The 16833-nt window shown below is 33.9% G+C and overlaps 1 protein-coding gene across 2 annotated transcripts; it reads right to left on the reverse strand.

Annotated features, from left to right (window-relative positions):
• Positions 1-4549: 4549 nt before the first annotated feature.
• On the reverse strand, positions 4550-16517 carry LOC145801878 (uncharacterized). Of its 2 annotated transcripts, none has more exons than XM_082893665.1 (4): positions 16071-16517; positions 15778-15909; positions 15473-15669; positions 4550-4800 (listed from the first exon to the last, which is right to left on the reverse strand). In XM_082893665.1, exons 1-3 carry the CDS (start codon positions 16347-16349, stop codon positions 15478-15480), a joined length of 603 nt encoding a protein of 200 aa, XP_082749791.1. In that variant the 5' UTR covers positions 16350-16517; the 3' UTR covers positions 4550-4800; positions 15473-15477. The 2 variants fall into 2 exon arrangements, with proteins under 2 accessions (XP_082749791.1, XP_082749790.1); XM_082893664.1 differs by having other exon boundaries at positions 4550-7099; positions 16071-16481.
• Positions 16518-16833: the final 316 nt, after the last annotated feature.

Below are 16833 nucleotides of genomic sequence, written 5' to 3' on the forward strand. Positions count from 1 at the left end.
TGTTACCGTACTGTTACTGCTACTGACATAGAGATCTTTGTCGGTTCCCATGTTTGGAACCACTCCTGTTACTGTTATGATGGCCATCAACTGACTGTTCGGTCTGTTAAGACCTACTGTACTGTTTTGCTATGGGATGCACCACATATAACTGTTATGGTTTCTAAGTGACTGATATGACTGTTTAATTATTGAAAGGACATTCATTCTTAACCTCTTGACATAACTGTTATTCACTGGGCTTTGGCTCACTAGTTATATATATATATATATATATATATGTAGGTGTCCAGGCACCAGACCGAAGCTAGGAGCGTCGGGTTAGCTCTTGTTTTGTCAAGCCAACCTCTGTGCCTCGCCTCAAGGTTCCAAGTCCATTCAAGCTACGGCTGTTTTGGGGTGTTCGGATTCACCCTCCTGTTTCTGTTTTGTAATAGATGTTATAGACTCCTACTGTACAGTTATGGCATAGGGATTGAATCCCTAACTTGTATGTATGTATATCTGGTATGTAAATGTGTTTTGGTTACGAATGTGACTTGTTTATAAAAGTCTTTTTGCATTCAGACCGTCACAGCTCATTGGACACCTTTTATTTTCTGTTTTGGCTTCTGCCAGCCCCTTTACTCTGTATTATTGTCATTACTATTAAGCAGGCCTTTGGTAATCACAGATTACTGGCCGGTTATGATGCTAAACTCATAGGGGCGAGTCTGGGTCGTGACACCTTATATATATATATATATATATATATTTATTTTATTTTGAATATAAAGTTTTAAAATTGTGGGGCTGTTATATAAACTTTATGGTATTATTAAAACTTTTATTATTTTTTTTATATCAAAAGTTGGGGAAGTTGGAATTTTAATAAAAATAAAATTAATTATTTCTATTTAATTTATTTGACTGTTATTAATATTAATTTTGGTTTTTAAATATTTCGGTTAAAAAGTTATTATTAAGTTTTATTATTATAATTATGTAATGATTAAATGTAAATTTTAATTCTTATAAGATTTTCACTTACATATATTCTTATGTTTTCTAAAGATTAAGGGTACATAAGAGACCCACAAGGATATATATGAGTATAATATATATTGAGATTTTGTTAAAGAGTATAATTTGATCTATCTTTTATATTTTTGGACAATTATGGTTCGCGACTCGTTCATATCCTCTTAGTAGACGTAAACATCAGATGAGGAAGGCTGTGAGCGCTTGGGTTGTATCTTAGAGCCGTTAATGTACCTTCACGTGAGGAGGAACAACGGTTTTAGGGTAGTGACTATACGCCTCTCAATCTCATAGGCCAACTCTTTCTTACTCTATATGAATTTACTTATTTTCATATTTTATTTATTATAAATCTCTTAATCATTTTATTAATCATATTATATTAGTGCATAACATTTTTCTAACAGTAAGCCCGGCAAGTTAGGACAATTCTCTCTAGTTCAAATTGAACTGAAGAGAAGCCTTACCTTCAAAGAAATATTCTAGAATACCATGACACAACTCAATTGTAGCAAAGAATGAAAATTTAAAAATAAAATAAAAAGAAACTAGATCATTCCTACTCTAGTTAACTCAAAACTCAGAAATTAAAAAATGAAAGAAATAAAATCAATACAAGTGATATCTAAAACTGATAGTAGAAATATTAATGTATTGTTTGTTTTTTTTTTTTGTTTTTTTTTTATCTGAAGAAATTTCCATTGAGGAATAGCCAAATGGCACTTACAGAGTCCAACCACCAAGAGAAAACACTAAATAAAGTAATAATATTACAATAAGAGCAAAGGTGCAAAACTATGAAAATTATCCAGACGCACATCAGTGGTTGTGCTCATACTGCGAAGCAAAACCGATCAAATCGACATTAGAGCATGTCTGAAAAAAATCATAGATAACAACAACAGAGTGTATAGGCTACAATTAAGCACCAAAGAACTCCAAAAAACAAATAAAACCAAAAAAAAAACAAAGCAAAACAAGAGCAAGCTTGGCCTCAGACCCAAACAAGAGCATGTCTGAAATATTGCTTGGTTTCTATAATCACATTATTGCTAAGAAATTGTTTGATAATTTTATGTGTATCAATGTGTTAGTGTATATCATAAATCAAATATAACAACATGATTAGAAAAATACTCACAAAAATTGTGAATAGTAAAAATTAATATTATGGAAATTCAAAATCTAACAGATGGTGATCGAGTTTTGTGTTTGATACAATATGCTTAAGACGAAATTTCCCTCTCACTGCAATCCTCACGAGTTTGAGTAGACATCTATCAGCCATGATACAACAATCAAGAATCTCGCAGAAGCAACATTTCAATTTGCGAGTTTGGCAAACCAATGTAGTGCGGTATTCTCTTTGAGAGAAGAACTTCGTGCAAAAAAGAGAAGCCGAGATGATTTTGATGCCAAATGAATGAAATGGAAGGTTGTATTTATAGACGAATCCATGGTTCTTCGAATGGCCATTGTGACTGTTTAAATGCAAGAGACTTCTTCCATGGAAAAGCTACAATAGAACAGTAACAGACATTATTTTTCTCAAAACGTGTTCAAATCTGGATTGCATCCAATTTGGTTTTGACCCAAGTAAACAAAACAATAACAAATTTATTTTTAATTTAAATAAATCTTGTCTTGCAATCATGTTCAAATGATGTTTTTTAGAATCAATTTCACATTCACCTATTAATTATTTTGTGCAAGCTAATACAATTAATTAAGGAACAATCATTGTCAAACACAAGAGTATCAATTCAATGTAGTGAGTAGCAACCCACGAGAAGTATATGGTTTAGAAGCTCTTGTCTAACTTTTCTGCAACTAAAATGACCTTCCCCACTACTACGTGCAGGCCCGCTTTTGCGCTCCTATTTTATATATAAGCCCCGCTCCTAGGGCCCCCTCTCTGATAAGGTTAGAAAGATCCATTTTATAACCGCTATGTTCCCATTCCATATTTTCAAAGATAGATTCCATTCTCATAATCCCACTATTTCCCATCGTCCGTCAATTAACCCAATACTGAATTTCAAAGAAATGATCAGTTGGCATATGCATGTTGATGTACTAGCACTCTATTCCACGGATCGGCGAAGAGTTTACTAAGCCAAGCAAAGAGCAGAAAACCATATTGCAGAAGGAGCTGCAACATTTTGGGGCACTATCACCAAAGATGATTCCTCATCATTTTCTACCCAGTATACTGTATGCTTGAGTCTCAATTATGATTCCTCTTCATTTTCTACCCATACAATGGAAAGTATACTATATGCCTGAGTCTCAATTAGTTTTACCCAATGATTGTACATCATTTGACATAGAAACAACCATCATGTGGAGTATGAGATCGAACAAAATTTATCCAAGTATCTAACTGAAGAGATGGTGACTTGTAATTCCCATTATGTTCACACATTTTAATTGATATAGAATAATTAGGCCTACCATTTTAGGTGACGTCATTACATATTTTGAGTAAGAAATCCACATATTTGGGCCACTCATATTTTATGTATTGTTCACACACTAAAACAATAAGTGAACAAAGTTATTTTTGTAACTTGGGGAGGGTTACAACTAGTAAGTGACATGGTTCGCAAAATCACCTAGTTTGTATGATGGGCCACCAAGACATTGGCTGTGGAATGTGATGATATGCGAGGCATGTAAACACAAAGCAAATTCTACCGAATGGTTTCCACCATTCCAACAGATTCACCAGAATCCCTCTAGGACCTGGTGTCATAGGACTCCTCTCATGAGCCTCCAAGTGCTCCAAACACTAAAAACCTTTTTCATGAGGACAACTTGATGGATCAAAAGGTAAACTTGGGCCCTCAAGGCAAAGCAAGATGGGTATCAGGAAGTGTAGTAAACTGCTTGGTGGTAGGAGTGTTCACGACAGTTCAATTTGCTATTTAAACCCGCCTGCATATTTACAATTTGGAAAAAATTAAAACCCCAACCACCCGCAGTTCATATTGCAATTTATGCGTATAAGATTTGCGAATGTGCGCTCTGTTTGCAGATTGGATTTTTCCTTTAAAAATTTATTTTCGAGTTTCTTTTCCACATTTTTTAAATATTCTTTTTGGGCAATTTCATGGGTCAAATAATCCTATGCCTAGTCCTACGTGGTGGTGGTATTGACTATTGAAGACAGGATAGCACTATGCACATAATAGTTACACTACCACCAACTCAGCCTAGGGTCTGATTCTCAATCAATGCACTATATCAAACAAAATACACAAATGAATCAATGATTTTGTTAATGTCATTCAAGCAGAAACCCCACTTTAAATTCATGTGAGAAACAAAACACCAAACAAGTCATAGACACAATAAATAGACGTCAATCAGTTTGACACCAGCCTTCCATCACATGAAAACAATTTCTAGACACCTCGCACACTTTCCAATTCAACAACATGCATATCCGGCATCTCCAACATCTAGGGTGCTTTCAACTTACGTTCTTTTACATGTTTAAAGTAAAATATAACTTAGACATGCAATCTGCTTTAGTTGTTATGTCATTCATTTCAATAATAGAACAAATCATACGATGACATTGTTCTATAAATATTAGTTTAGATATCAGTTAAGAATATTAGTCTAGACATATACTAAATCAAGTAACATAATTGTCAATATCCACCAAATGCACAAAGATTCTAATATTAGATTCATTTTGTTCATAGTAACACACTTCCAACGGCGCACTGGGCCTCCATGTGCATACTACCTCCATGAAATCTTCAACCACACCTATGAATAACCAAAATATACGATCAGTACTCCAATAGAAGCATCTAAAGCAATCACTTGTTCACCAATGTTGATTACAGAAAACACTTTTATGGCTGTTTTGTTTTCTATGTGATCAAAACAAATATGCGAGTACTTGCAACGTCTTATGTTGTGTTTGGATCATGAATTTGCATAAGAATTTGGAAAGGAGAACAAAAATGTGAGGGAAATGTGAATAAAATATAAGTAAATTTTTTGTTCATTTCCCTCGCATTTTCTTTTTTCTTTCCAAATCCCAACCTAAATCGATGATCCAAACACAGTGTTAGTGTTCAGTTATTGCTTCAACCTACTCTAAAGTTGCAAGTTATTAGTCTTGATTTTATTCAACATATGGTACAACATAGTGCAGTCGTTTGTTTAGACTATGGCCCTATAGGTAACCCATTATACAATTCAGACAATTTTCACATTTAGCATACAAATTGTTGTCTCTTTCAAAATTTAATCATTTGAAGTTGTATCAACTTTTATGCACCCATCTCAACATTTTCAGGTCTGAAACCATGTCAGAGGATGGGTGGTTAAGATAAATCTAGAATATTTTGCATCCATGGAGTATGGGGAAAATAAGGTTACTCCACCCCCATGTGTCTAGGTAGATGGATGGACTGGTTGCCTAGTGGGTTACTTTGTTAATAAGAAGTTATGCTTTTGTTGTTGACTCTATTACTGAAAAACTATGGGGGACGAGTGGTTACTTTATTGATAAGAAGTTATCTTTTTGTTGTTAACTCTATTGCCAAAAACTATGGGGGAAGAGTGGACTGATTCATGTTATGTCTAATGAAATTCTTCTTCTTTTGATTCAGTTTTGGAAGGGAAGCCATAGCATTTTGGAGGCAAGCTAATGGTCCTAAAGCGGTGGGACTAGAGACTTGACTTGTGGAAGGAAAGTCAAATAAAATTTCCTCGCTGGGCTAAATTCTTCAACGTCGTCTTCTAATATTGGAATGAGCAAGGGTTATGCCACATTGCAAGCATTATGCAAATTCTAGCTGAATCAAAAAAGAGAATTACTTTTACCAAAATCTGTGTTGAGATTGAAGTGGGTAGCGAACTGGTGGAAAACTTTCACCTCGACAACAGGATTGAGAATTTTGAAGGGGTTTAAGTGTACCAACGGGTGCTCAACCAGTCTTTCGTTTATGCTGTACTCAGGAATGACTGGGGAAAGAAACCAAAAGTAAACTGGAGGCACGTACAGAAGCCACAGGGGAGGCCACAGCCATTGATGATCATAATGCCCAAAATGTGGGCAAAGATGATCTAATTCCAAGAATAAAGAGCAACCATTGGAGCAACATCAAAACTCAACCTAGGATGTGGCCAATTAGTTAAATGGGGAACATTATCATAAGGTAGGTTTTGATCAAGACCAACCTATCTATACCATACAGGTGATACCAGGCGATTCAAACAACTATGAAGTCTAGCAAATACTTTTGACAACCTGGAGATGTAGGAAGCTAATAACAAGACCCCAGGTCTATCTGTTCCAAATAAAAATAAATGAGGAAGGTTTTATCTTCAACTTATAACAATAAGAGTAAGAATGGGAAGGAAAGCTGACAGTAGCATAACATCAGTAGATACATACACCACAAATAAACTTGAATTCCTGGTTGGTATAAATGGAACACCAACTAGAGATACTTATTAACAAGTAATACAAACAAATGATTTTTAAGAATGAAGTAAACATTACGTTATTAAAACAAGTTACACTCGAGAAATTGTGTAAATGTTCTGCATTGAAGTTATAGTATACAATAGTTCTTCACCACAATATATATAGACACATACATACATACAAGCATGCAAGAAAGACTGAAAATGAAAATTAAAATACTCATAATGAACTCTTTCTAATTGCACTTAAAGCTACTCAGATCTAAAGTTTTATCTTCTGATTACATAATGACTCAGCTTATTTATTTTTGTTTTTAATACTTTCTTCCTTTGGTTTCCTAATATCAGTTCAGGATATTGTTCAACATGCGGTGGTCATCTACTTTTCTTCTTTCTATATGGGACACACGGTCAAGAACAATAAAACTTCAAATACTACACTAGTAGAAATATAAAACATCCCTATTTGCTTGATCAACTATGGATAGATAAAATAAAAATAATTGCCCTGTGAGGCTGGGACTGTTCACTTAACATCTCAAAAAACTGTTGATGTAATCATTTGCAATTTTGTGATTCGGATGCATATCCAAGGAGGTATAGAATTAATGATAATCTGTGTATCCTGCCAAAAATGAAATTAAAAGAAAAATATTAGAAGCTTCAACTAAACTCAGCATTGTTGAAACCAACGAAAAGGAAGACAAAAAACAATTTGAAGTTGCATTGTGTAAATAAAATGCATACATGTTAAGAATCTGAAGCATAAGATCAAAAAGGCAATGCAGGGCATTGCATTAACATGAAACAATGATCCATATTTATCCCCAAAAAAAATAAAAAATGATCCATTTGAAACCATAAATAATATGGATGTGCCGAAGAAAAAAGACAAAAAAGTATCATTAGTGCTAGAAAACTATAAATTATTTGTCAACAAAAAAAACAATGTGCTTATAGTAGCACATGAATTAGCCATTCACACACTTAGCTCATTCTCTCTCAAAGATGGGAAAGCTCCTGGCCTCAATGGCTATAATTCCATGTTCTTCAAGAAAGCTTTGCCTATCATTTATAAGGACGTGATTTCTTCTATTACATCTTTCTTTTCTTTTTCTCAGTTCTGGTGCTATCTTCAAAGACGTGAACTCTACTCTCATCACTTGGTTCCTAAGGTCCCTAATCATACCCTCTATAAGTGTATCTTCCCTAATAGATTGATGTTCCTCCTTCCCTTCTGTTATTGATCTAGCCCAATCAGACATTGTTCTGGAAAAAGAATTGCGGTCAATATTTCAACTCGATTCATATTCTACACACATATTTCTGTCACAGAATGTATTGATATTGAAACGATCAATTACCACACAAGTCCATTAGCACCACAACCACTAGGCATAATCAGTGGCCAGCACTTTGCCATGAACTAGAAGAGATTACCCAAATATGGTGTATGCAATCATTCAATAAAATGGCCACAGTGAGTCGAAACCTATGTTACACGGACTCATGTGCGGGTGTCAGGTGTGGGTGTGTATCTAACGGTTAGACACTTCAAAATTAAAAATTGGGGATACGTGGATATGGATCTAAATTTGGATATGACACTTCAAAATTAAAAATTGAGGATACGTGGATATGGATCTAAATTTGGATACGGGTACGGAGATATCTTAAATTGTTATTTTTTTAAATATATTTATTATATGAAGATGAATTAAAAAAAAGTTAAAGAATAACAAATTTTGTTAAAAAAATAACAAATAAAATATAAATAATAAATAAAAATTGTTTTAGACATAAAATAAATTATATTATATATGATAAAATAAATTATTTTTATTTTAGACATAAAAATTATAATATACAATATTTTTTTGAGGGAATATTATATAATATGAATACTATTATATATTATTATATTAATATCATTTATAAATAGAAAGCAGAGAAAAAGAACAGAAAGGAACAGAAGACGGTCAAAGAAGAAAAGAGAGAGAGAGGAGAAGAAGAAGATAGAAGAGACAGAGAGAGAGAGAGACCAAAGGGGAATCGAAGCCCTAGGGTGGAATCGACTTTGAGAAGTTGGTTTTCAGATCTCCTTTGATTCGGTCTAGTTCGCGACTAGGGTTCGCACTTCGATCTTGCTTCGTGACTCGACTTGCTTCGCCAAGGTGAGTTTCAGCCCTCTCTCTCCCTCTCTCTCTCTCTCTCTCTCAACAACCCTTCTTTCTCCTCTCATGTCAGCCGTGCTTGAGAAAACCATGCCTAATCCAACACATATCTCACACCCGTACCTGCACCCATGTCGTGTCAACACGGGTACTCTGCCCTAAACCGGCGAGTCCATGTAACATTGGTCGAAACAGCCGAAAAATCCAGTAATGTACCGCTGTTTGTGTTAGCGTTAGCCATTGTCTTTCTCTTCCAAAGCTGAAGAAGTGAGGCTTCTACAAACTCTCACTAAATTCTCTATGCTGTGAATATTTTAGTATGTATATATACATGAACTACCTTTCTATGGTAAAGTGGCTCCCTGCATATCTCAAGAAAAGGAATGTTTCGAATTTAATAATGGAAGTAAATTCACAAAATTTTTAAAAAAAATGGTAATAACATCAATTTGGACCTGGACAACGGAAAGGGATAAAAATGTACCAATGGGTGCCCACAGCCATTGATGATCTTAATGCCCAAAATGTGGGCAAAGTTGACCTATTTTCCAGAATAAAGAGCAACCGTCGGAGCAAGGACAAAAATTACGCAGGATATGGGCAATTCGTTAAATGGGGAACATTATCATGAGGTAGGCGTTGATCAAGACCGACCTATATGTACCATACAGGTGATACCATCCTTTATGGGGGGCAACTCAAACAGCTATGGAGTTCATCAAATACTTTTGACAACCTGGAGATAGAGGAAGCTAAGAACAGGACCCCAAGCCCATCTAATCCAGATAAAAAATAAAAAGTGGGGAAGGCTTAAAATGAAAGGGGGCTTCCTTAATTTCCCTATACATTAGAAGGAAATCAAGGATCATATTATTCAAGGGAATAAAATGTATCTTTATTTCGGGCTCTTGGGAAATAAAGTCAGAAGTGTTAATAAGGATATGGTCTTCGAATCTATGAATGGAAGCTGGGGAATGTTGTCCAATTACAATGATCCACTTTGTAAAGGATATGGATCCTATGGAATCAAGATATGCTGAATGTAATGTGCATTAGTACAAATGACCAGGCTATTCATGTTAGTGCCAGAAGAAAATGGACTGCGAAGTTTCTGCCATGTATGGTGATAACGCTCCCCAAAACAGACTGGACATTGAAGCTATGGCTGGGCTATTCAACCAGCAGCCATGGTCTGTGGGGCTCTGTTAAATGGACCAGGTACATGCACGACTGCAATGACTGACAAATGGTCAGGTGCTTCGAGAGATTGATAAACCTCTCATCAATGAGGCTTGGACCATGAAATGAGGCAGAATTTCTAACTGCAGGAATATCTGACCACAGCCCTATCTTGGTTAAAGTGCTGTCTGCCCCTATTAAGCAAAATAAGCCCTTCAAATTTTTTTATTGTTGGGCTGACCACCCTGAATTCTTGAATCTTGTTGCCAGGGTTTGGAGAAATCATGTTCAGGGCACTCCCATGTTCTGCCTGCCCGAAGTTGAAAATGCAAAGTTGAGTTGAAGAAGCTGTGCCAATCTAACTATAGTGACATCACAAAAAAGGTGGACTGGAGGAAGTAAGATCTCAATTGGAAGCAGTCAAGAAAAGTCTTGACAGTAACCCTAAAGTCTTGAGTGTCTATTACTGATGCCAAGGAAATGCTAAGATGATCATTACTTATTTTCAGAACTTGCTAGGCCATAAGGGAGGTGGTACTACGGGATGCATAGTAGACATGAACTTGTGCTATAGTGATCAATTAAATGATGCTCAGAAACGAAACAAGGACGTTACTGTTGAAGGGATTAGAGAAACCTTGTTCTCTCAAAGATGGGAAAGCTCCTGGCCTCGATGACCATAAAATGCCATGTTCTTCAAGAAAGCTTGGCCTGTCAATTTAAGGATCTGCTTTCCTCTATTACATCTTTCTTTTCTTTTTCTTAATTCTGGTGCTCTCTTGAAAGAAATGAACTCTACTCTCACCGCTTGGTTCTTGAGGTCCCTACTCTATGAAGCATGGATACTTCGACGAACATGTCGTACTGGTAATGGGTACTGATACTTTGCATGGTATTTCTGCATACGCACAAGGTATACGAAACACGTATGCAAATTTTTTTCTTCTTAATTTTTGGCTTACCCTAGACACCAAGTATATTCCCACGCCATAAGCTGGAATAGTATTTTCTTCTATACAAAGGTAAAGTTAGTCTCATTGGACTTACTTTTTTATGCTCAGCATGATTTTAAAATTAAACATTAGCTTATAAATTATTTAATAAATATAGTAAGACTTAGTTTCAGTTTAGACTTCACTTTTGGCATTAAAGATGAATTGTAGGGTAGATCTTAACAAACTACACCATTTAACTAATTTTTGCATTAATTCAAATTAAAAATAACTATTTTTTTACGAACGTACCCATACGTACCCATACCTTACTTTTTTTAATTTTTATCATATAAACATACCCATATTATACATATACCCCGTACACATGCTTCATAGTCCCTAATCCTACCCTCTAAAAGTGTATCTTCAAGATCTTGGCTAACAAATTGAAGTCCCATCTCCCTTTGGTTATCAATCCAGCCCAATCAGCCTTGGTTTTTGGAATTAGAATTGTGGACAACATTCGAGCTCAATTCATATTCTACACACATATTTTCCATCACAGAAATGTAATGAATTGATCAATTACAACATAGTTCCATTAGCACCACAACCAATTGGCATAATCGGTGAACCCCAACGGGTTGGTTTGGTGGCAAGGCCTTGAGTCTTTGAGGCGTGCTCCCTCCAAAGTTCAGGGATCAAAACCCTTTCAGTGCTAACTGAATATGTTGTATGCAATCATTCAATGAAATGGCAACAGTGAGTCAAAACAGCTGACAAGTCCAGCAATGTACTACCGTTTGTGTTAGCGTTATGTGTTATCCATTGTCTCTCTCTTCTCTCACTCTAATATATGTTCTCTATGTTGAGAGTATTTGTGTATGTATATAAAGAAACTACCTTTCTATGGTAAGGTGGCTCTCTGCATACTCAAAGAAGAAGGGGAAGTTTTAAATTTAATGGAGGCAAATTCACAAAATTTTCCAAAAAATAGCAATGACATCAATTGAGGCCAAGGCTATGAATCTTGTAGCCTGTAGTATTGTTTTTACTATTGGTACCATGCATATCGCTACCATTATGTTTTCTTGATTACCATTTTTGGATTTATCACCATAACTTCTAAAATTTATCATGTAAAAACCGTATTTATTTATTTATAAATGTGGCATTTTTTTCAATGTAATTTGTATGCTGAAGAACATGTAACATTTTTACCATCTAATCATTCTTATTCTAATCATTATTTTAGAAATTCTCACTATGCTTGGTTACCACTTTTCCAAAACACTTTTTAGAAAATTCTACTTTCTTATTTTCCGTATTTTTTTGTTTTTACTGAATTTTTTTAATATTTTGAGCAATTTTTTTTAATTTTTAGACATACCTAACATAAATATACTTAAAAAATAAAAAAAAATTGAAAAAAACCTTTTAAAAATTCACTAAATACCAAAAATACCAAAAAAAAATACGAGAATTCAGTACATTTTTTTGTATTTTTATGTATTTATTAATTTTTAAAAATATTTTTTCACAAATTTTTTACTTTTTAGATACATCTAAGTAAGGTGCATCTAAAAAAGTAAAAAAAAAATGTTTAAAATTTTAAAAATATTCACTAAAAACAAAAAAACTCAGTTTTCAAAAAACTTAATTCAGAAAACTCAAAGCAAACACACTACATAATTTTTTTTTAATCTTTTGTATTGTTGAGCATGCATACACCTGCAAGAGATGATCATGCAACAAAATTAAACCTTTTGTTTAACACATTTTAACCGGTACAACACACTTAAATTAAACAAGTCTTGATACTTTCCACTAGTTTTCCCGGTCCTAAAGTTCTTCCTAAGATGTTAAAGCAGCTTCAAACCTAAATGGCATTCATTCTCTATCTATCTACATGTGTCTAAAGTATATTGAGAAGACAAACATAAAAAACCAATGTAACCTTTGACAAAGATGGTGGGGCATGTTACAGCTTGACCTTACAATACAAATTCGCAGTCGTTGGTGATGGATAGCTACTGGCATCACCAACACTTCTCAATTCTTAGGGCTTCTTTGTAAGAACTACGAATATAACATGTATGCCCCAAACGGAACTGGTACAAAATGGCACAGCTGGACTATGCTAAAAATTGCTAAGATAGCTGAAAACAATCCAATAACTTAACCGGCACTGGATCGAAGGTCTTCTATACCGTTTTTCTAGTGTAACAATACATTTCGAACAATATAGGCTGGCACGATACAAGATTCACGACCTTGGTTAAGGGTGATAAATCGCTAACTATAAGGGGGAGTTTTAATAATTGCTTCATAGTTTAAACTTTTAAGTAGTCGTGTGATAAAAATGGAATTGTTTAACATACTGATTTTTTTGGATAATTTGGGGAAAATAAAATTCTATACAACTTCAAATTGAGGGGAACACCAAATATTGTTCTCCCTTTAAATATTAGTATAAATAAATTAATAATGCTTCTGATACAAAAGTAAAGCCATTGTCTTTATCAATAAAATTCAAAAAAAAATTAAAAATCCCACCATATTTAAAATTAACATACCCTTTATGATCCTAAAGTCATATTATATCATCCTACAGTCAAATAATGCTTAGTCCAAACCTATACATATAGAGAACTAATTCTGGTGGCAAATAGATCATTTGATGATGTTGTCAATTTTCTGTTTCCTATTAACATAACATAGGAACCATTTTTTTTTATTTTTTTGTAAAAAACATAGAAAGGTGTGCACAAATACTTTGAAAACAAATAAAAACAAAAGCAAAGACACATGCTTGATGAGTTACTGAAGGTGAAGGCCGCTGGTGGAGGGTGGCCAGAGGTGGATGCAAAAGTGCCGTTAGAGATCACAGGGGGTTGCCAAAAGGTGGCTAGAGGTCAGAAGGGGAGACGGACAGTGGCCGGGGGTCTCAACGGGAGAATGGCCAGTCCCTAGAAGTGGTGGATAATGGGGGTGGCAAGGGAGAGAGGCTAGGAAGCACGAATACGGATACGGATACATGATACGACAATATGGATACGCTGATATGCCAAAATCTAAAAAAGTAGGATACGGATACAGCAGAGATACGTTCGTAAAACAAAAAAAAAAAACCATTTTTTATAATTTTAAATGTAATATGCATGAATATGAAACCTAAAGCAAATTAATAATTAAAGAGAGGGATTCATATTAAGCTAAAAGTCTTCAAACAATCATAAAACATCCAAAACTAAAAGCAAATGCAAATGCAAATGCAAATTAAACATTGGCCTCGTTTGGTAGAGCTGTGGGAAAGTGATTATAACTTATAGCCTAACAGCTTATAGTTTATAGCTGTGAACATAAGCAGATTTTTGACTTATAAATTAAGCTTCTCCTCCCCCACTCAAAGAATAAGTTGATTTTTGACTTACAAAAAGCTATAAGCTGTATTGTTAAACTGAATCAAACACATCAAAATAGCTTAAATTAAGCTAAAAGCTGAAATAAGCTAGAAATAAGCTCTACCAAACAGTGCCATTATCTTTACATGCCAACACTAAAAAATGAACGAACGCTGAGAAAAGAAACGTGAGAGAGAGAGAAGTGAGAGAAACAATAAGGATACATCAATTTGACAAATTCTATTACTTTAACTCTCACTATATTTCTCTTATCAAAGAACTAAACAAAGCATTAGAAGTAATATGTGTCTTCGAGTATCCGATACTTCAAAATTAAGTATCCGATACTTCAAAATTGAGTATCCGATACTCCAAAATTAATAAAAAAAATTAATTAAGAAATATCTGATACGTATCCGCGAGTATCCAAGGAGTATTCAGTGTGTTTGATTTGAGTTTTTTAGGTTAAGTTTTTTGAAAAATGAGTTTTTAGTGTATATTTTTAACCATTTTAAACATTTTTTTACTTTTTTAGATGCACCTTACTTAGATGTACCTTAAAAGTAAAAAATTTGTGAAAAAATATTTTAAAAAATTAATAAATACATAAAAATACAAAAAAATGTACTGAATTCTCATTTTTTTTTATGTATTTTTTGTGTATTTTTGGTATTTAGTGAATTTTTAAAAGGTTTTCTTCACAATTTTTTTACTTTTTAGGTATAATTATTTTAGGTATGTCTAAAAAGTAAAAAAAAAAATTTGCTTAAAATATTAAAAAAATTCAATAAAAACAAAAAAAACACAGAAAACAAGAAAGTGGAATTTTTTGAAAAGTGTATACGTCTCCCTTTTTGAAGTATCTGTGCTTCATAGGAGAGGAGAGAATGAAAACTCATTTTCAAGACAAATGAAAACACCCTTTTTTTTATTACAATTTTTGAAATTTTGAAATCAATTCAATTTTTTTGGAAACGAACACAGTATACCAAATAAATTTCCCATTTCCCATTTTCAAAAAAATGAAAACAAAACCAGTAATTAGAATGTATAGATATAAGAATGTTTCAAGAAATGAAAACCTTGTAAGCTGCAAATTGTTATCTGTCTTCTATAAGTACTTACTAAACATCATCAAATAAGCATAGGAATAATATGCCACTAAAGCAAACAAAACTTGATATGAACACAAAAAATACTTCATATAAAATCAAAAAATAAATGCCAATAGAGAAGGCATAGAAAGCTGCCACACCGATAAGCATCAATACATAGGTACTAAGCATACACTATGTAGTTAATTTACCTTGACTAAGTGCTAATTTTCAGCCTACTAATTAGTACGTCAGTATGGCCAATCCCATCCCAAACACAAGCCTGAAATTCCATAGTACCACCATCAACAGCATCAGCATCCTTAACATCGAAGGTAATATAATACATAAACCCAGCACATAAACCCCTGTTTGCCTTCACAACCTTCACAAACTCCAGATTCTTAAGCTGCACACATATTTTCCAACATATATTATGAACAACAAAGGCTAATTCTCAAACCAAACAAACAAACAAAACAATGAAAAAAAACTTTAATTGAATAAAGAAATACACCTCTTTGTCATTGTATTGCTTGAGCGCCAATTCCGCAAAAGTTTTGAGATCGTCGGCAATCTCATCCAGGTTAAAAACCGGCGATGTTCCACCACACCCAAACGAGCGTGGGAAGCACATGACATCAAAGCCCTGTATATGTATATGCATATGTATACATGTATTGTAAGCCCACAAATTCTATTACATTACAACAACAATAATATAAAACATATATATATATAGGATTTTGAAGAAAATACAGACAAATGAAAGAGGGAAGTATTAAGAGAAGCTAGATAAGATATACATACATCACTTTGGGTTAACTGTCTATCGTACTCTTGGAATTCCTTATCAGTAAACTCATGCATTCCATCACTATCATCTTCCACATCTGAATCATCATCGTAGTTATAGAATACGATTTTAGATCTAGGGTCTTCTTTTTCTTCTTCTGCTGATGAACAAAGCGCTGATGGTGATGGTGGAGGTGGCGGGGAAGCGTAACCATCGCACCTTTGCTTCTTCGCCGGTGAATCTCTAATCTCCCATTTGGAATCGTTCCTTTGGATGCAGAGATCGGAAGCCATACCTTCCCGCAGAGAGAGACAATACAACAATGAAAACCTAGACAGCAGACACAAGTAACGTAACCTAACCTAACCTAACCTAAACCTAACCTAAGAGGTAATTATAGCGTATTTACACTGGGAGGTGAAAAGAAAAGAAAAAAGAAAAGAAAAGAAAAGAAAGGATAGGATTAGTTAAGTTATAAAAGAAAATAAAAAAAATAAAATGGTTGTATTTTTTTTTTTTTTTTTTTTTTTTTTTTTTTGGAAACAGAAGGAATAAAGAAAACAAATGGTTGTAATTTCTTTTATTTTTTTTGGTTAGATTTTATTAAGAGAAAAAAAAAATATTTTATGTTATATTATCAAAATAATCTTCTTATATTTTCAATCATTTTATTTCTTTTATTTTTGTAGAAATAAAATTGGTATCATGAAAATAGTGATTTCTTTTCTCTCCCAATCTCTTCACTTTAGGAAAGATTGAAAATGAAACTTATAAGAA

This window comes from Camellia sinensis, chromosome 11 (genome assembly GCF_055761805.1).
Source record: "Camellia sinensis isolate YWXY chromosome 11, ASM5576180v1, whole genome shotgun sequence".
Taxonomy (NCBI): domain Eukaryota; kingdom Viridiplantae; phylum Streptophyta; class Magnoliopsida; order Ericales; family Theaceae; genus Camellia; species Camellia sinensis.

Coding starts and splice junctions, on each gene's coding strand:
- LOC145801878 (XM_082893665.1), bottom strand. CDS start 16,349: ATGGCTTCCGATCTCTGCATCCAAAGGAACGATTCCAAATGGGAGATT. Junction 15,910..16,070: donor GACAGTTAACCCAAAGTGAT/GTATGTATATCT, acceptor ATACATATACAG/GGCTTTGATGTCATGTGCTT. Junction 15,670..15,777: donor AGCAATACAATGACAAAGAG/GTGTATTTCTTT, acceptor ATATGTGTGCAG/CTTAAGAATCTGGAGTTTGT.